The 21,434-nt window shown below is 41.2% G+C and overlaps 1 protein-coding gene and 1 long non-coding RNA gene across 12 annotated transcripts in view; one reads left to right on the forward strand and one right to left on the reverse strand.

Moving 5' to 3' along the window:
* ODAD2 (outer dynein arm docking complex subunit 2) overlaps window positions 1–12,816 on the forward strand; it is a 244,256-nt gene extending 231,440 nt beyond the window's left edge. For all 9 annotated transcript variants that reach the window (XM_082448931.1, XM_082448929.1, XM_082448930.1 and 6 more), the window contains one exon: window positions 10,920–12,816. In XM_082448931.1, coding sequence (XP_082305057.1) covers window positions 10,920–11,033 — 114 coding nt within the window. In that variant the 3' untranslated portion in view covers window positions 11,034–12,816. The remainder of the gene's footprint in view (window positions 1–10,919) is intronic.
* The window catches only part of LOC309654645, a 619,568-nt gene that overhangs the window by 526,460 nt on the left and 71,674 nt on the right, over window positions 1–21,434 (reverse strand). For all 3 annotated transcript variants that reach the window (XR_014260369.1, XR_014260370.1, XR_014260371.1), the window contains exons 3-4: window positions 3,792–3,939; window positions 3,487–3,630 (exon numbers count right to left, since the gene is read on the reverse strand). This is a non-coding gene — a long non-coding RNA (uncharacterized lncRNA). The remainder of the gene's footprint in view (window positions 1–3,486; window positions 3,631–3,791; window positions 3,940–21,434) is intronic.

Consider the following 21,434-nt stretch of genomic DNA (forward strand, 5'->3'; position numbering starts at 1 on the left):
AAACTCTCCAGAAAGTTGGCATAGAGGGAACCTACCTCAACATAATAAAGGCCACAGCAAACATCATTCTCAGTGGTGAAAAACTGAAAGCATTTCCTCTAAGATCAGGAGCAAGACAAGGATGTCCACTCTCACCACTATTATTCAACATAGTTTTGGAAGTTTTAGCCACAGCAATCAGAGAAGAAAAAGAAATAAAAGGAATACAAATTGGAAAAGAAGTAAAACTGTCACTGTTTGCAGATGACATGATACTATACATAGAGAATTCTAAAGATGCCACCAGAAAGCTACTAGAGCTAATCAATGAATTTGGTAAAGTTGCAGGATACAAAATTAATGCACAGAAATCTCTTGCATCCCTATACACTAATGATGAAAAATCTGAAAGAGAAATTAAGGAAACACTGCCATTTACCACTGCAACAAAAAGAATAAAATACCTAGGAATAAACCTACCTAAGGAGACAAAAGACATGTATGCAGAAAACTATAAGACACTGATGAAAGAAATTAAGGATGAAATAAACAGATGGAGAGATATGACATGTTCTTGGATTGGAAGAATCAATATTGTGAAAATGACTATAGTACCCAAAGCAATCTACAGATTCAATGCAATCCCTATCAAATTACAAATGGCATTTTTTTACAGAACTAGAACAAAAAATCTTAAAATTTGTATGGAGACACAGAAGACCCCAAATAGCCAAAGCAATCTTGAGGGAAAAAAACAGAGCTGGAGGTATCAGGCTCTCAGACTTCAGACTATACTACAAAGCTACAGTAATCAAGACAATAGGGTACTGGCACAAAAACAGAAATATAGATCAATGGAACAGGATAGAAAGCCCAGAGGTAAACCCACACACCTATGGTCAACTAATCTATGACAAATGAGGCAAGGATATACAATGGAGAAAAGACAGTCTCTTCAATAAGTGGTGCTGGGAGAACTGGACAACTACATGTAAAAGAATGAAATTAGAACACTCCCTAACACCATACACAAAAATAAACTCAAAATGGATTAGAGACCTAAATGTAAGACTGGACCCTGTAAAACTCTTAGAGGAAAACATAGGCAGAACACTCTTTGACATAAATCCCAGCAAGATCTTTTTTGATCCACCTCCTAGAGTAATGAAAATAAAAACAAAAATAAACAAATGGGATGTAATGAAATTTAAAAGTTTTTGCACAGCAAAGGAAACTACAAACAAGACGAAAAGACACCCTCAGAATGGAAGAAAATATTTGCAAATGCATCAATGGACAAAGGATTAATCTCCAAAATATATAGACAGCTCATGCAGCTCAATATTAAAAAAACAAACCACCTAATCCAAAAATGGGCAGAAGACCTGAATAGACATTTCTCCACAGAAGACATACAGATGGCCAAGAAGCACATGAAAAGCTGCTCAACATCACTAATTATTAGAGAAATGCAAATCAAAACTACAATGAGGTATCACCTCACACCAGTTAGAATGGACATCATCAGAAAATCTACACACAACAAATGCTGGAGAGGGTGTGGAGAAAGGGAACCCTCTTGCACTGTTGGTGGGAATGTAAATTGATACAGCCACTATAGAGAACAGTATGGAGGTTCCTTAAAAAACTACAAATAGAACTACCATATGACCCAGCAATCCCACTACTGGGCATATACCCAGAGAAAAGCATAATTGAAAAATACACATGCACCCCAATGTTCATTGCAGCAGTATTTACAATAGCCAGGACATGGAAGCATCCTAAATGCCCATCAAAAGATGAATGGATAAAGAAGATGTGGTACATATATACAGTGGAATATTACTCAGCCATAAAAAGGAACGAAGTCGGGTCATTTGTAGAGGCATGGATGGCTCTAGAGACTGTCATACAGAGTGAAGTAAGTCAGAAAGAGAAAAACAAATATCGTATATTAATGCATATATGTGGAACCTAGAAAAATGGTACAGATGTACCAGTTTGCAGGGCAGAAATTGAGACACAGATGCAGAGAACAAACGTTTGGACACCAAAGGGGGAAAGTGGCAGGGTGGGGTGGTGGTTTGATGAATTGGGAGATTGGGATTGACATATATACACTAATATGTAGAAAATCGATGACTAATAAGGACCTGCTGTATAAAAAAATAAATAAAATAAAATTCAAAAAAAAGTATCATGCAGAAATCCTACTTGGAATAGTGTGCCACAATAAAGCGAAAACATGTACTTACACAAATGAAAAAAAAAAAAAGGAAAAGAACAAAAACTGAGGCTCATGGACTGAATGTCAATATTATGACATAGTATGAGTGTGTTTCATGTTTGGTAATTGCAATCATTGTTGCTTTTGTTGTGGTCATCCATGTACAATGCTTGGTGTCAGTCTATATATCTCTTGTAAAAAACAAAAAAACAAACAAAAAAAAACAACAAAAAAAAACTGAGGCTCAGGGAAAGTTACCCCAGGTCATACACAGTGAGCAGAATATAAGACTCAAAACCGGACTGTCTGAACCCAAGGTGTGAACTCACAGCCACTACCTTCCATAATCTATGACCACGTTCTTTTTTCTTTTTTACTCCAGAGAATTACCTTTGTCACTTTGATCTACCCAATAGCAAAATGCAATTCTAAACAACCGTGTCCATTTGTGTCTTTTTATCCATCCTTATGCTATCTTTTCTTTGGCATTCTTATCCGGGAAACCTCTGTAGACAGAAATGTTCTTTATATTTGATAGGAAGAAAAATGGAAGAGTGACTTGAAGCTGTTCCAAGTGACAGTGTGAGCTTCTGCCCAGGGCGTGCAGAGACTCGTCGCTTCCTTTTCCTCTAGCAGAGAGCAGGGTCCCATGAACTCCTGATCCAGCCAGAAACCAAGTCATTCTCCATTTCTAGCATTCTGTAGAAGAGGGCTGTTAGGGCATTCTTTGTTATGTGACCTATTTCTCCCACCCAGGACTGCAGACCCAACACTCTGTAATCTCCTGTGTGTGTGTGTGTGTGATAATCTCCTGTGTGTGTGTGTGTGTGTGTGTGTGTATATCTGGGTGCAACAGCGCTCTAGTGGAAGGCTCATGTAAAGACAACTTGAGGGAAAACCAGAGGACAAACCTACTCCAGTGTGAAGGAACGTCTACACAGAGAGGGCAGCGGATGTGGACACGGCCCTTGGATCACAGGGCACGTGCTCCTGTGACCCCGAGGCAAGCAGACACCGTGGAAAGGCAAGCTCCTTGCTTCACTTCACCAAAAAGCACAATCAAAAGTTTTGCCCCAACCAGCAAATGTGAAATGTGTTTTGAGGCCCGTGGCTCTGGGGAGCTGCCACGTGAAATGAGTTACCAAGGCTCAGAGTTGGGGTCGGGACCCACCCAGAGTCTCTGCAGCAGAGCCCAGGCCGCCGGACAGCCAGGAGGCCACCGGCCCGGAGGACAGGGCCCAGAGGCGTCGTGCGTTCCCGGGTCGCGCAGACCTCACCTCAGTGCCTGGGAAACTGACAGCAGAAGAAGGGTTCAGATCAGCTCTGGGAACGCCAGAGTTTTCCGGGAAAGCCGCTGAGCTCGGCGTGCGTGCAGGTACTTCAGCGCTCCTCCGGCTCTAATGAGAACTCCTATTCCGAGGCTGGGTTCGCCCGAACAACGTCGAGTCAAAGCACAAGAAATGTGTTGTCGCTCAAATTGGTACTTTTCATACAACTGAAGTATCACATAAGGTCATGAACTGTTAGCTGTAAAAGTAGAGATTGCACACAGACTCCGATTCCCTTGCTACCTTTGTCTCACCTTCCAGGGGATGTGAAGCTCGGGTCACAGCTGCATTCTGAGGGCATGTGCCTTGTGGTCAAAGCCTTTGCCACTGGAAGAAGTGCTCGTGGGCCCAATCCACAGACCCCTCTCGGTGCACCTCCCCGTGTTCTCGTTCACACCAACGCTGTGAAAAGTTAAGTGTTTTAATGATGTTTTAAAGTGCTCTGTGCAATTAAGTTCTAAAGCAAGGGAGCTGGTTTTCCTTCAGTGTATATATGAAACTCCCAATAAATTTAAGGTCTCTGGGTATGTTTGGGGGAGGGGGAGGATGAAAAAGAGGAAAGTTTTTGAAAGGAACAAACACTTCAGAAAGGTAAATCGGAGGTGTTTTTCCTCCTTATAAGATTTTTAAATGTTCTTATAGTTGGAAAAAGTCTACAAATCAAAAAATATATACTGGAAAAAAAATGCATACCAATTCCATAATCACTTGTTTCCAGTTTGCATCTCACCTTCCTAAGGAAAGTACTCCTTTTGAGTCATGACCGCAAAGTATCACATACCACCTTCCCCTTGCCACGTGTTAGTGATTTGAAAGCATGCTGCTCTTTCCTTTCTGCTAGCCGCCCCTCAAATGCAGGATTTTGCACTAAGTTTCCATTATGTGACTGTTTATAGTCGTTTTAAAGCGTTCCTCCAGGTGCCCTAGTTTGCTTGTGAAGCTCTTAAGAAAAACATATATTCCTGAGCCTAATTCAAAACCAAGACACGTACACAGTACATGTTGTTCAGATAATGGTTTGGGAAAGTCGCACATCCTTACTCAATTTGTAAAGCAGCATTAGCTACACAGCCTCTGGAGGTATTAACAACGCAATGAGTAGCATTCATTAACGGCAAAATAAAGTTCAGGGAAAATAAATTCCGAAAGCAGCATCACCCAGAGAGGGTCCTAGGAATGCCTCTCAAGTATCAAGCCCTTCCTACCTTTAGCGGGCAGAGAATGTTACACGTCCAACTCTGCACCCTTGATTGAGAACGTTCCTGGCTAAGGAAAATGGCCAGAGCAGGATAAGATTAACCAACAAAGAAAAAATCCCAGTGCCTGGCACATAGTAAGCCTGGTAGCTAATAAAACCATTTCACGCTGTACAAACATCAGGTAGCCTGTGGCCCGAGGCCAGTGAGTCACTGAAGCCATGTTTAAGGGGGCAGCTGTCACCTCTACCACATGTACCTTTCTAAGCCATGCTTTTCTCCTTTCATCTATTTTTAAACCTTTCACCCTTGTCTACGTTTTAGTCGTTTAAAACACTGGACTGCTGGGCTCCCCTGATCAAGCTTTTAGGCCAAACATTCACTCACCAGCATGTTGGATATGGAAGGAAACCTCATGGTGAGAGCGAGAAACTGAGGCAAAATTAATTCCCCGAAGAGCAGTAGTCCTTTTTGATGCACTCAGGAGTAGAAGTTTGGTAATAGACAAAGTCATTTACGCAGTTGGGTCATAAAAGGTACTGGCATTGACTGAACACTGTGTTCTAACATAGCGTGTGTGACGGCACAGGGCATGCCCTCCCAGCAGCCCCGTCCAGTAGACTCCGGGGGCCGCCAGCACACCACAGGCTCTGTCACAGACACAGGTGCCAACAGCATGCCAGACGTTTCACACTCACTGTTCACTGGTTTAGGTAATGTGAAATTATGTAACTGGCATCAAGGGCTTGGGAATAAATGCATCCGACTCTTGGAAAGCTAGAGAGGGAACCACAGAACAACACCCAGGTCTGAGGGGGAGCATGGGCAAAACGCCGGCACGTTCTTGGCAGGCATCAGCCAATGGGCTGCTTTCTGAGGGAGCCGTGCCAGGCAGCGGCGGCAGTGGCTGAGGCCAAGTGAAGCCTGGACCGTCGGTACCCACGGAGTCAACCAGAGACAAGGGAGGGCCTGGAGCAAGTGCGATAGGGGCAGACGGACCACAGGGCCAAAATGCCTGCTTCCTTGTTCTTCTCCAGCTAACCAGGGCTGGGCTCCAAAGAATAAATGCCAGAACCAGACTTTGGAACTGGTGAAGAAATCACCATGATAATGGATGGCGATTACGGAGCACTTACTTTGTCCCGGGCCCTTGGTTTTCGGGATTCGAATGCATAGCCTGTACGAAGGCAGGCTCCCATGGTCCATTCGTGATGGGGACGTGCAGTCCGAGACACACAAGCCTGGCCGCCCAGGAGCAACTGAAAGTAACTGATATCCTGGTTTCCCTCTCTCTTGAAGCTAGAGAGCACAGTCATGTCCTGTTAAGCTCTTTAAAGTCTCCTACCTTTGTTCCACTCAGTATCTCTCTCTCTCTGAAGTTGCTCCAAGCTCTCCAAACCCTCTCTTCAAAACCGGGTGCATCCTCTGCCCTCTCTCTGCCTTTCCCCTTTCCTTCCCATCTGTTGTTGCTTCTCTCCACAAGGAATCCTCTGCCCTTTCTGGTGTAACGTCTCCCTGCCTGTGCTTCTCCAGTTTCCCCCTCACACACGGCCTCAGGGAACAATCAGACAAAACTGGAAGAGGGGAAGTGGGGGGGGGGATACAAAGATCAAAAGAGAGAGAGACCGCAAGAGCCTGTGAACACAGGTGGTCAAGCACCTTTAAAGGTGTGTACTGTCTCACCCATCTTCACGATGACCCTCAGAGGTAGGTGACCCCATTAAACACGTGAGAAGGCAGGGCCGAAAGGTTCCGTAACTTGCCCAGTAAGTGGAGAAGTCAGGATGCAAATCCAAGGAGCTGCAGCCTCAAAGCCCACGGCCTTGACTCCTATTTGACACTGCGTCTTCTCCAGAGGAGCTGAACAGCGTGAGGAGCCGGCTAGTTCCTCACTCGGGCAGGTAGTTGGGGTTCGCAGCTGGAGCTCCATTCCACGTCTCCCCAGACGTAAAAAACCAACCACAAAACCTGCTGCGGGAGAGGCCCAGACTAGAGCAGAGGGAGGCAGGCAGGCTGTCCCTGCGACGCAAGCTTAGGTGAGTTCTCCGTAGCAAGTCTCTGCCCCTATTGTCCTCCAGTTTTCTGAATAGCATATGCAGGGCAGTTGGACACTGGACCCTTTCTACATCCCATTTGCTTGTAGAAATCAAGCTTTTAAGGTGGCATCAGGCCCCCTAATCCAAGGCCCAGAAACATCCACAGGTAACTGACATTATTCATTATGATGACATGACTATAATTTAAAAAATTAATATAGTAATAAATATTGTCTATTAAAGTGATTTAGACTGGTGGGAGAATGTTAATGTTGTATTTTATAAGACAGTGGAATCAACGAGGGAACTCATGAACTCATATTAATCATCTACTGTACTTGGGAAAAGGAGGGAGAAAACCCTCAAGTGATTATATAATTTGCCGAGAAACTGATTGGAACGTTTGGTTTTGATAAAATAACTAATTTGAAGATTGGAAAGTAGAACGAAGGGGAAAACAGGCCCCCCTGCGAATAAAGGAGTATTTAGGCTCCCTTGACGTCAAGCCTGGGATGCTCTTAGTTAATGATTTAGTAATGATGCGGCAGCGTGAACGCCCCACGTTTACAGCAAGCGCTCCACACATGAAGATAATGGAAGGTTACAGTGATGAGGTGGGAGACTAAAATCTGTGAGAGCATGAAAAAAAAGTGGTGGATGAACTTCTGTGCTAAATACGCATTCAGAAGAGACAGTCTAAATTTCATGTCGTCATATCTGCTTTAAAAGCTTTCATATAATAGTAAGGTGAGGCATAAACAAATAAGTAGATTGGTAAAAATACCAAACTGTAGATCAAGAGTTGAAAGTTGCAAGCTAGGAAAGGGGTTCAAGTGTGAGCTGCTATAGAAAGACTTTTAAGCTACGCGCTGCAGTAGCCAAGGAGAGCTGGCTACTACTCTGTTCTTCCTTCCACTTTTCCACTATTTCCTCTTTCTGCAGAGAGAGAGACAGAGACAGAGAATGAGACTGTAAATTAAGTGTGTTCGTGTGTGTGTGTGTGTGTGTGTGTGTATAAAACTGTGTAACAATCTTATACTGACCTATATTCCCATGGCCACATCCCGGGCTTTGTCAATTCTCAAGACAACCTTATCTATAAATCGTAAACTCCAAATAATCCATTCTCAGACTATAATGTCCTATTTTTCAACTTCTTCCTATGCTTCATTCCCACTGACACTGTTTTCCTACTTCGCTGAGGTCTCTCTTCCTAATTCTCCCAGATTATCAGTAGACTTCTGTTTTACTTCCCTTCCAGCCCAGCCCAGACTGCATCGCTGTTCAAATGAATTACAATCCTATAATATATGTCCTCTGTCCTACATCCTACACCTAGGTTACTGAACGATGCTGGAGAAAAACTCTCAGTAACACTCTTAAAAGATAAACTGAGGCATTTACAAGAGTCTATTTGAGCAAACATTGATTCAAATCAGGCGGCACCAAATTGAAAATGGTTAGGAGGGCTCCAGCAACAGGAGCCAGGGGATGGTTTTTACAGAGAAGATGTTACCAAAAGTGGGGTCTGCTGCTTGTCGCTCAAAAGCCAATAAAGAGGCAAGGTTGGTGGAAAGGAGAGTTCGCTTTATTTTGGATGCTGGTAACCGGATTGGGGGTGGGGGGAGGGTGGACCCCTGTCCAAGGGCCTACTCCCTCCCACACCCCCCTGACAATCAGGGGGCAAGAGCTTTTATAGACAGAGGGAGGGGGCTCCGTGCAGAAACAGCACAGTCAGCTCTGATGGTCATCTTGACATTGGTCACGCGGTGGTCTGACCAGAGTCATCTTGATCATTTAAGTACCTACAGGACGGCTCACAGGACATGGCTCAGAATATTACCTATATAGCCCTTGAAGAGGAACTAAAGGTCCTTGACTTTGCTTAATGACTAAACTATTTTTATTTAGTCTTGTTGGACTGTTTTCCTTTGTTTCTGCATTTTCTCACTTCTCTGATTAAACTTATTCTTTGGCTTAAGGAGGCTTAAGAAACTGGTAAGAGAATGAATGAAAAGATGGACTGTAGAATCTAAACTGGTTATGGAGGAAGTAAAGACAGGAGATGGTTTAAGAAAAAGTACACAGGCCAGTGGGCTAGAGGTCGTGATGAGAGCAAACAAGTAAGTTCAACGGCCAAATCAAAGAGTCTGGAGGTTGGACCGTTGAGAGTGATGAAAAATAAAATAAAAATAAAAATAAAATAGAAATAAGAACCAGGGTGTGACCCTGGAAGTGGGGGCTAAAGTGTGGTGAAAATCACTGACATGAGGAGGTCAAGAAACGGAGAGGCCAGACACCCTTCAATACCCCAGTGTGATCAAGGTCTCCTCTTGTACAACCTCCTAAATGTTTCACATTTTGCTTTCTTATTTAAGTCATCAGTCTACCTGGAATGGATGTTTATGTATGATATTACATACATTTACATTACATTTTCATTTTCTTCTCTTTGGATAACCAGCTGTCCTTGGGCCATCTGTTGAACAGTTTAGTCCCTAAATATCCCTTGAACTCATTCCTTCCATGCTGTTTCCGGTTCTGCTTTACTCAGTTCTTATCGCCTCTGGCCTGATGTGTTGCAGTTCCCACCAGCCCCCTCTCTCCACAGTCCTTATTCTATTAAGTTGCCATAAAATTTATCTTTCTAAAATACAAATATGACCATGTCACTCTCCTGATTAAAGTGCTTCAGCAACTTCCTTTTATTACCTGCAGAATAAAAGCCAGACTCCTAAGCCTGCCATATTTAAGATGTTTCACAATATCTTCCTTTACAATATTTCTTTCCTTATCAAGACATCCTCATTCTATGACATTATCCACATTTGTACTCAAAGGCTACTGTATGAAAAATGTTCAATTCAAAGTACATTTTAAATCTTTCATCAGAACTATTAGTTAGAATTATAATTGATAGATTTTAAAAGTTCTAATTAATTTACTTGATATTTATTTGGCATCTACTGTGTATCAGGCACTCTATGGTTTTATAAGATTCTTCCAGAGTTTACAATCTAAAGTAGGACAAAAAGCATTAATACAAGTCTGTGAAAAAGGGAAGACTACAAGTATAGCAACAGACATTTGAGCAAACAACTATGAGAGTTCCGATGAGGGAGAAATGGCATTCTGTTTGACAGAAATCAGTGGAGGCTTTGTAGAAAAGTTAGCTGGGCCATGAAAGGTGGATAACGGAGAGTCAGAGAAGGAGATGGGAGGGCATTTTAGGTAGAGTAATGGCACCAATCAAGGCAAAAGAAGTGTGGAAGCGTGACCTTGGGAGTACAGGATGGAACAGGAGAAAGATGAATGGCTAGAAAGGTAAACTGAGGCCAGAGCACAGAAATCCTTCAAGGACAGGCTAAGAGACTGGGCTCTAGTTAGCTGGCATTGGGAGTCAGTGAAAGTCTCTATTAAGGGGCTGATATAATTAGGTTGTGACACGATGGGGTAGACTGGAATGTAGGGAGATTAAGCCTCGGAGGATGCACCAACAGTCTATGCTGGCTTGTCTCCAGAGGTGGAAAAGCCACAAAGGATGCAAGAGAAATTTCAAAGCAGAAATTTCGAGCAGTTAGATGACCAAAGAAAGGAGGGAGAAACAGGTCTAGCTCAGCACCATTAAATAAAAAGGTAAGAATTTCATGAGAAATTCCTGCATCTGATTAAGTACCGTTTATATTTGCATTTGCCACAGTGGAATTTCTTGGCCTTTTTTTTGGTGACTTAAAAGGCATTTTCTGGGGCTTCCCTGGTGGCGCAGTGGTTGAGAATCTGCCTGCCAATGCAGGGGACACGGGTTCGAGCCCTGGTCTGGGAAGATCCCACGTGCTGCGGAGCAACTCGGCCCGTGAGCCACAATTGCTGAGCCTGCACATCTGGAGCCTGTGCTCCGCAGCAAGAGAGGCCGCGATAGTGAGAGGCCCGCGCACCGCGATGAACAGTGGCCCCCGCTCGCCGCAACTAGAGAAAGCCCTCGCACAGAAACGAAGACCCAACACAGCCATAAATAAATAAACCCAAAGTTTAAAAAAAAAAAAAAAAAGCATTTCCTATTTAACATCATTCTTATAGCCTAACTTTACGTGTTTAGATTAATGGCTTTATTCTTATTTCCCTTCTCCCCCTGCTCCTCCGTGTGTGGCAGCTTCTACTGCATATGGTGGGGTCACCTGACCAGGATCTCCAGGAAGCCGCAGCTGGCTGTATATCCAACATTCGCAGGTTGGCTCTTGCTACAGAAAAGGCGAGACACACTTGAAACTTGAACGGACATTATAGCTACCAAATGTTACACGACACAGGCCACGTCACTCCCAGGGCCAGGAGGCCTCAACTGGGAAACATTTCATAGCAAATCCTTTACAAACAAATGTCTGAAAACACAGGAATTTAGAAATGCAAAGGATGCTGTTCATCCAAAAATTGTATGGGTATTTTTGTTCTATTTTAGGGATATGCCATGTAATGCCATGTAAAGCCAATATATTTGTGATAATTTTCCAGGAATTTGAGAATATATGTACACGGCTTGTGTGTGTTTGTGTGTATATATATATCGGCAATGCTTTTGTATTTGTGGTGATTTTAATAAAGATATGGCCTTCCTGTTGTGCATTTTTAGAGTCATTCACGAATGTCTTTAGAATTCCCTTTCTGTTAAACCAATCTAACTGTCTTGACACTATGGTTTTGTTTGTTTGATTGCTTGCAACCCACGGGAGAGCTGTGAGGAGATGTGCTGATTTCACAAACTGTTACGGAATAGAATCCAGAGTTAAGCAGCTGGGCTGAGAGAGAGCATCCCGAGGTCATTCCACGTTTCTCCTAAAACTATCAAACATCTGAGAAGACAACGTATAACTGTCACTGTACCAGATAATGCAAATCACAAAAACATAAGCAATGAGTGAGATTTTCACTTTTGGATTTCCAAAGTATAAACAATTAGATGTTTTATTTCCCTCACAGGATTCACCAACACTTTTATTGAAAGAATTAGTTTATGCTGATGTAAGGATAATATTACTTGACAGAAAATTGCTTTGAATTTCTGAACTTGTTTTCAGCACAAACAATACTTTTTAAAAAGTGGCTACAAAGGATTAATGGCATTTTATCAGGTTATAGAAACATTAGAAGCCACTTGAAAGAATCACATATGTAACCTTGGTGTGTTGCAATGTTTGGGAACTAACCGTCCCCAGCATCTAAAACTAGCGAGGAAAATAGCTTTGTACGCATCCACTCAGTAAACTGACAATCTCACTTAATGCTTTAAAGAGCAGGGAAGGTTTTATTGAAAAATATTAAGTACTGTGTATGTTTTTGATAATTTGGAGAAGATCATAAACTTAACTGAATTAAATGTAAATAATTTATATGAAATGAAAAGCCTGTACAGGATGAAAATTATACTAGTAGAAGATTCTCCGATAAAAAGGTAAGGCATTTCTGAGAACTTTACGGTTTTGTAAAACACCAATTCATCTTCACTGCTTTTCAAAGGAGGTTATAAAAGAGGATAATAGAAACAAGGAAATGGTATCAAGGCTAACAAAGAACAGAATTTAAATAATAGTGTAAATCCTTTAGCTTTAAACAGTAGTTATTTCTAATGTTAAAGTCACTGGTTAGCTGTGTTTTACTAACATTAAAAACACATCTAGAGGGCTTCCCTGGTGGTGCAGTGGTTGAGAATCTGCCTGCCAATGCAGGGGACGCGGGTTGGAGCCCTGGTCTGGGAAGATCCCACATGCCGCGGAGCAACAGGGCCCGTGAGCCACAACTACTGAGCCTGCGCGTCTGGAGCCTGTGCTCCGCAACAAGAGAGGCCGCGACAGTGAGAGGCCCGCGCACTGTGATGAAGAGTGGCCCCCGCTCGCCACAACTAGAGAAAGCCCTCGCACAGAAACGAAGACCCAACACAGCCAAAAATAAATAAATAAATAAATAAATAAATAAAAAAGATTAAGATGGTAAATTAAAAAAAAAAAATCTAGAAATCATGGATTATGACAACTATAGAAAATTAATAAATATATTATTGTTACATTATTATTAAAGGAAGCTTTCACCATCATTTTAAGATTTTTAAATATTCTTGGAATTAGTGGGTCCTGAGAGTGGAGGGAAGCAGCAGAAAATAAAGAAAAAACAGCAGCAGCACAAAGAACTGGATGAATGGTTGGGAAGGATTGTTCCTTTACCATATGCAAGCTTGGGGCTTTCGTTTGCATGATTACTAAATGCATAAAATAAGAGCAACAGTACCATTTTAAAGGAAACTAAGCTTGTGGAAACAGATACAGTAAGCTAAGGTGAAAATCATCTTGTGTATTTCTAAGAATTGTTTCTTTTAATTCTTGAGCACCAGGAATGTAGTACCTTTAAAGTAAACAAAAGAGAAACTGAATTTAAAGGTCAATCTTTGGCTGTGTGTGTCTGTGTGTGTGTGTGAAATGGCATAACAGAAAATTCTGACCTTACTAGAAAAATGTCAACGGCAGTGAGTGAAAGCACCCAGAGATGTCAGAGAACAAACATGCCGAAGATCTCACTATTTCTTTGCTACTCCATGCAAAGAGACCATCTTTTCTCTCGCCATGGGAGAGCACTTACTTTTTTTTTTGCTTTAGTTTTTGTATAAGATGTTTTGTTTTATAGTTGTTTTCTGCTTTAAAGCTGATGACATTAATTCTAAGTTTTCAGCGACTAAGTTCTTTTTTAGGTTTTATTCTTCCCAGGACATCCTGAGAATCCAATATGTTCTTCATGATAGCTGGCTATTTCAGTCTGAAAGGAGTTTAAGGTGGAAGGAATTTTAAATAGATACTCTTTGATCTTCTACTGTCTTTAGCTTGGAAAGTTTCCTTTTAGAAATCCTGGTCACCATCATTCTGCTGTTTGTAGTCACTACTATTTTGCCTCTCAGGATGACTTGTGTGAAAATAGTTTCTTTTTAAAACTTCTCTAGGTTCTGAAAGTGAGTGGAAGGTTAGATGTCTTAGGGAATGACATTGCAAATCCTATTATTTTGATAGATTTTGGAATTACCATTATGCATCTCTAAGGCATTTGCATGGACTTGAAAGTCAATGATTCAAAATATTTGGAAAATTTATTTCCACTTAGGAAAATGAGAAATTCAGTTGTTGATAAACGGACAGCCATCTAACAAGATTAGGTTAAAAATAATAAAGAAAATTTCACAGTCCAAATAATTGAAGGTGTGTAATCACATTCCATAAAAGACAAGAATGGAATAGGCTATGTCCATTCTTACAATTCAGTGAAAACAGTAAGGACACCCACTTATTTAAGAACCTCACTGCCGGGGCTTCCCTGGTGGCGCAGTGGTTGAGAGTCTGCCTGCCAATGCAGGGGACATGGGTTCGAGCCCTGGTCTGGGAAGATCCCACATGCGGCGGAGCAAGTGGGCCCGTGAGCCACAACTACTGAGCCTGCGCGTCTGGAGCCTGTGCTCCGCGACAAGAGAGGCCGCGATAGTGAGCGGCCTGCACATGGCGATGAAGAGTGGCCCCCGCTCGCCACAACTAGAGGAAGCCCACGCACAGAAACGAAGACCCAACACAGCCAAAAATAATAAATAAATAAATAAAAATAAATAAAATAAAAAATAATCAGGTAAAAAAAAAAAAAAAAAGAACCTCACTGCCTCAAATGCATTAAGTGCCCCAAAAACACCTATGTTCCTCCTGTACTTAACTGTAAAAAGTGGAATTCTCTTACTCAGTGAGAAAGGAGTAGAAAGAGAACAACATTGTATATGATACTACCTAATGCTGTCACTGTATTAGCTACTTCCTACTTGTGCTCTCATTTAAAATACAGGAGAATTGGTAAAACGGCTAATCTCGTATCATACTAGGGTCTATCTAAATGGGCACATTATTCTGCAAGGACAATTTGGCAACGCACACCAGAAGCTTTTTAATTTTTTTGTGCCCTTTGGATTATGCCCACGGGTTTATGTACAAGGGTGTTCAGCACGTCATTATTTATAATGGTAAAAATGTTAGGGAAAAATCGGTTAATTCAATTATGGTGCAACCTCACCGTGAAAACATGTTGTAGAATAATAGTTAATGACATGGAAAGCTTTTCACAAGACATTGTTAAATTGGAAAGCAGGTTCTGAAACAATGTATACAGTGTGATCACATTTTTAAAATTATATACATGTAGCTAGTCACAATGAAAGAAGATGGGACTTACACACACCACACTGTGATTAGTCAAAGAAGTGATTATTTCTGAATGGTGGAGTAAGAATGATTTTTGTTATCTCTTTTGCTCATCTGTGTTTTCTAAACTATTTTACAATAAACATGAATTACTTTTTTAAAATAAAAACACTCTCAGTGAATTTTACTTTTTTATTCTTTGGAAACTTCTAAGGCAGACATTCTTCCTCATACTAACTTTAAAAGAGAGAGCCTCAGTTTACAAATGGGAGACACAACCCATACATAAATTTTTTTTTTTTGACGAAAGAATGGTCGCTTCAACATCTAAAACACTATAATATACTTTAACCTACAAAAATGCACATTTGTAATAGCTTTCAACTACAACTAATAGTAGTACAGCGTACTTGAAGCATGCTGAAATGGCCCATAACTAAATTCTGAAAATTTTTTTTGTCTAAGCAGCTGAATTCTATTCCAAGAGCACCAAAAGCAGACAAATGAAATAACTCAAAAAGTCATTGATAGATTGCTTTATACACACTGTTGTTTTGAAAAGAATGATTTTGATCCATTCATTTGTTTATTGTTGTAGATGCCTAAGACAAACAATATTGGGATTTACTGTTTCTTTATGTATTTTGCCTGAATTAGTCTAATAGAAATACACTTCCAACCAATAAATAAATATAGTACAGTTTCATAGACGTCTGTTCTCCTTTAAAGCATCGTGTTTTTCTCCTTTGTGCTCTTTTTTTTTCCTGCTCTGTTACATTAATTTCCCCTCATTCCAGCAATTGTTTTCCTTCTTTTTTTCCTCCATTTTACTTTCCGTGTCTCCAGCTTCTGCTCCCATTTTCTCTGATAAATGGTTGTTACATTTTCTGGCTCTTAAAATGCCTTATGCCTTAATTTCCATAAATGCAAGATGTAAAGTTAATATGTCAATGTTTCTGATGCACAGCTCTCACGGCTGACTTGAAATCATGTAACAGATGGAATCCTTGTACTCCCAATCCATTATTTTCAAAATTTCAAGTAAAAGTAATTATTCTTTATTTGCATCTATCAAGACAAAAGGGAGCTTTTCTTTTGCCAGTTCACGCCACCCTGATTCATTAGTTGATAAAAGACATCCTTTGCACATTACATAATTGGCCCATGGTGTTTGGAGTTAAGATTTGTCATTTCAGTTTAGATTTATGTCCTAATTTATTTTCATGATTGAAAGGTATATTAGTGTATATCAGCATGGTTCATACATATTCAGAATCTACAGCTGGTTAGCTTGCTCGTAAAGAAAGACTATCTATCAAAAGGGAGTTCAGACAAGATAGTGTGGATAGTTAAATGCAAATCCTATTTCATTATTGGAAGAAAACTGACCTTTGTCAATAGATTAGTTACATTATCAGTTACAAACCTAAATCCACAATGGTAAGGCAAGTAATGTAAATAATGAGTGAAAAGAGCTGGATTAAAAAAAATAATAATACTGAGACAACTGCCAATTGACCTTTAGCCTCCATGTCTGGGAGACAGAAGGGAGTGGTGGAGACTGTGGAGAAGTGGAGAGTGCAAATTACTACTCATCTCTAGCTAATTGTAGCCAGATCTTATCACTTTTCAAGAGAAATTCAGATTTTTATAGGCAATCACCCAAATTTTAAGTATTGGCAATTTCATTGCCATAGCAGAATACAACAGACTGGGTGGCTTAAACAACAGACATTGATTTTCTCACAGTGCTAGAGGCTGGAAGTCTAAGACCAAGGGGCTGACAGGCTGGTTTATGATGAGACCTCTTTCCTGGCTTGCAGACAGACACCTTCTTGCCGTGTGCTCACAAAGAGATTAATAACCTCTGGTGTCTTTTCCTCCTATAAGGACACTAGTGCTATGGAATTAGGGCCCCACCCTTATACGTCATTTAATTTTACTTATCTCTTTAATAGGCCTATCTATCTCCAAATATTGTCACATTGAGGGTTAGGGCTTCAACATATGAATTTGGGGGTGGGGGACACAGTCCACACCAGCAACCATGCAGAAAAATCAGAAAGACTCTGCGAGCCAGATATGGCCTTCAACTCATCAGTCTGCAATGTCATCACCTTACTCTATTAGAAGGAGAGTTTAAGTCCTGACATTAACATCCCTAAAGATGCCTGGAGCTAATCAATAGAAAAGCAAGGAAAATAATTTATGAAAAAGAGCACATGTCGAAACCATCTTGGTTCATGCAGATTCATATTATGATGTCAGCACTACAAAATGCAGCATTGAACAGGTTGACTTCCTCAAACTGACTGAAGCTTGGAAAAATTACTCTGAGGATGTAGATAATCATAATTAGGTTTAGGGTCAAAGAATAGCAGAGCTGGAGACACCTTTAGAGCCAACTCCCTGCCCTCTATCAGGCAAGTATCAAAGCTGCTCCGGACAGAGGCCTATTCTCTTCCAAAGGTTCTCCAGGTATTTGCTTCCCATTCTCCCTCAGACAGACTGGACTAACCAGTTTATGAAGATAAAAAGAGCCTTGAGAAATACTTTGAGGAATCAGCTTAATCCCACAGGCCAGTGTTCCCCAGGCCTCCTGCATGATACTAGTCTGGGGTATCCGTTGAAATGCAAAGTCTCGGTCCTGCCCCCAACCTACTGATTCAGAATCTCTGGGAAACCTGGAATCTGCAAACTTCCCAGATATACTTACTGGATTTTGGGGCATGGCAAAAAAATGTATACAAGGGTTTTCTCAAAGTTAATCTGGTAGGGGTACAATGAATAGAATACAGAGAGGAAATGAGAGCAATGTACATTTTGTTGTACTGGGCCTACTATAAAGGAGACGGCTAAGACTAGGGAACAGGAATAGAAAGGTATCAGAACTGACAAAGTCTTAAAAGTTGGTCTCTTATACCTTAGAGAAGGAGCCCATAGTCATGAAACGAACTCTACCTCTATGCTGTTATACCATGAACCACCCCACATACCTCTAGAGCAGAAATATAAGACGAGCCATTGTGTAATTTAAAATTTTCTGCTCGACATCACTAATCATCAGGGAAACGCAAATCAAAACCACAATGATTATCATCTCAGAGCCATCAGAATAGCTATCAACAAAAAGACAAGAAATAAGTGTTGGCAAGGATATAGAGAAAAGGGAACCCTCTTGCACTGTTGGTGGGAATGTAAATTGGGGCAGCCCCCATGGAAGACAGTACGGAGGTTCCTCAAAAAATTAAAAATAGAACTGTCATATGATCCAGCAATTCCACTTCTGGCTGTTTATCTGAAGAAAATTAAAATGCTAATTTGCAAAGATATATGCACCCCGTTGTTCACTGCAGCATTATTTACAGTAGCCAAGATATGTAAACAACCTAAGTGTCCATCAATTGATGGATGGGTAAAGAAAATGTGCCGTAAATATATACAATGGAGTATTATTCAGCCATACTAAAGAATGAAGTATTGCCACTTGTTACAATATGGATGGGCCTTGAGGGCATTACACTAAGTGTAATCAGACAGAAAGACAAATACCATATGATCCATATATGTGGAATCTAAAAAAATCCCCAAAAACCCCACAAAACTGAACTTACAGAGGACAGTTCAGTGGTTGCCAGAGGCGGGGGTGTGGGGTGTTATAAAATAAATAAGTCATCGGGATGTAGTGTACAGCATGGTGACTATAGTTCATCACACTGCACTGCATATTTGAAAGTTACTAAGAAAGTAGATCTTAAAAGTTCTCATCACAAGAAAAAAAATTTTTGTAACTATGTGTGGTGACATGTTAAGTAGACTTATTGTGGTGATCATTTAACAATATATACAAATATCAAATCATTATGTTGTATACCTGAAACTAATATAATGTTATATGTCAATTATACTTCAATAAAGTACATACATTGCATACATATATAAAATAAAATTTTCTAGTAGCTGTAGTAAAAAAAAGTAAAACAGGTGAAATAAATTTTAATATGCTTAATTTAACCAAATGTATCCCAAATATTATCAATTAAACATCTAATGAATAAAAATTACTAATGAAATATATTACATTGTTTTTCACTAAATCTTTGAAGTTGGTATTTTACAGTTATAGCACAGTTCAATTCAGGCTAGCCACATTTATATGGCCATTGTGTACAATGTTGGTATGTCTTAGTCTTATACACTTGGTTAGGTTAAGGGGTTTCTTTTACCAATACTGTTTCAATTTATGTGAGTTTTCACTATTTCTCTGGGTTATGCCAGATCATCAGGCATCGTGTCTTAGCGCTTTTTCTCCTTCTGACAGACCTCTCAGAGTCACGCTATTTCTGTTGGCTTGATGACTTTTTAAATTCAAATTGATATGAATTTCAAAGGCAATTCATCTAGAAGACCATAGTCAACATTATATTTTGTGTACAGTTATTTTTAGTTTTTTTATTGTAGTAAAATATACACAACATAAAATTTACCATTTCAACCGTTTTTTAAATTGTTCAGTTCAACAGCATTAAGTACATTCACACTGTTGTCTAACCATCACCACCATCCATCTCCAGAATGTTTTCATCTTCCCAAACTGAAACTTTGCACCCTTTAAACACCAGCTCCTAATCTCCCCTCCTCCAGCCCCTGGTAACCACTTTCTGTCTCTATAAATTTGACCTCCCTAGCTACCTCATGTAAGCGGACTCATACAATATTTGTCTTTTTGTGTCTGGTTTATTTCATTCAGCACATTGTCTTCAAGGTTTATCCATGCTGTAGTGTATGTCAGAATTTCCTGCCATTTTACAGGGCAATAATATTTCATTCTGTGCACATACAACATTTTGTTTATCCATCCATCCACTGGTGGTCGCTTGGGTTGTTTCCATCACTTGGCTATTGCGAATAATGCTGACATAAGCATGAGTGCACAAACATCTGTTCAAGTCCTTGCTTTCAATTCTCTTGGGTATACACCCAGGAGTGGAATAGCTGGATTGGATAAAATTATTTTTAAAGCCTCACTAGTCAAAGCTATAATAAGAAAAGGTGGTTCGGGGCATCCTTACCAGCAGAGTCAGTGGACTTGAGACACACTCCACAGCGTCTCTAGCAGGGACTCTATTTTTTAAGCATCCCAACAGTTTCACAGTCACTGACTCATGGACAAAGAATCCTCTCAAGTTACCTTAGTCAGTTCAGTATATTTTTAATTCTGAACGAGCCAAGTTCTCCCAGTGTGTGTGATTCAGTGGGTGCAAATTAGGCATTTAAGAAGATATAGTCATACTTTTGGAAAAACAGTAAGGTCTCTTAACGGTGCCACTAAATCTACCAAAATGGCCTAAAAAATGAACCCAACTCTCAAAAGTTCCACTGTGCGGTGTTTAGGTTGTGCTAAAAGGCAAATGTGAGTTTTCTGCAACTCCCATGTACAATTCAGCACTTTTAGAGAGAAAAAGAGGCTGAAGGGCTCTTAAAAGTTTGTGCTGGGGCTGTGAGAAATATTTCTAGGCTGGGCGCTGCCCTGAGAATCTGCTCAGTTTGCATTGTGGATGTGGTCCAGGCACATAAAGATGGCGAGCGTGGTCCCTGACAGCTTGCAAATGCGGCCCCTCCGCTGCAGAAAAACGCTGGCCCCAACCAACCCGCGTCCTGCTTGAACCCTGTGGACACATGGGGGGGATGTCACGGTTGGCCCCCGGTTTTGCTTTGAAGGAAATGTGTTGCTCTTTTCAGCTCTCACGGTCGTTCCTCATCTGCACTCGCAAGGTGTGAAACATTAAGGGAGCGCCTTAATCATTTTGTCCCGTTTGAAGCAATAGACAGCTGCTGACGCTGATTCAAAACAGAAGACGAGCGACCCCACTGTCATCTCCGAAGTTGGTTTATTTGGATTATTCTCTCAAACTGAACTGACCATGAGCTCAGACAACAGAGGTGAAGGCGTGCAGGGAAGGCGGGTCTTCTTTCCCGCCTGGAGCATCATGACTCTGGGGACACGTGCGCCCCTCGGACTCGGCAGACCCTGCACGGGGCCCAGGGGTGCTCGGTGCGCCCCCCCTGCGCCCACTCTGGCTGCGTGGCCCTTCCACCCGGGAGGGTGACGACGCGAGTGCCTTCCTCGGGAAGGGTATTTACTCCCGCCCTCTGGCCGGAGCACTGACGTTTCGGAGGAAGAGTGAAAGAATCCCTTAGGAGCTTTAGACAACCCTCGATTCCTTTTTCTTTTTTTAAAACAGCTTTATTGGGGTTTGACTGATATCCAAAGAACTGCACGCTTTTAGCATGTGCGACTTGCGGAGTCTGGTCATGCAAACAGCGGTCACCACAGTCCAGGCAGGAGACACACCAACGCCTCCCAGGGCAGATGCACACGCAGGGCCGCCTCGCTTTGTTGCAGAGCAGAAACCAGCACACCGTGGTCCAGGAGCTGGGCTCCAGCAAAGATG

The sequence above is a fragment of the Balaenoptera physalus genome (assembly GCF_965194825.1).
Source record: "Balaenoptera physalus genome assembly, chromosome: 2".
Classification (NCBI taxonomy): domain Eukaryota; kingdom Metazoa; phylum Chordata; class Mammalia; order Artiodactyla; family Balaenopteridae; genus Balaenoptera; species Balaenoptera physalus.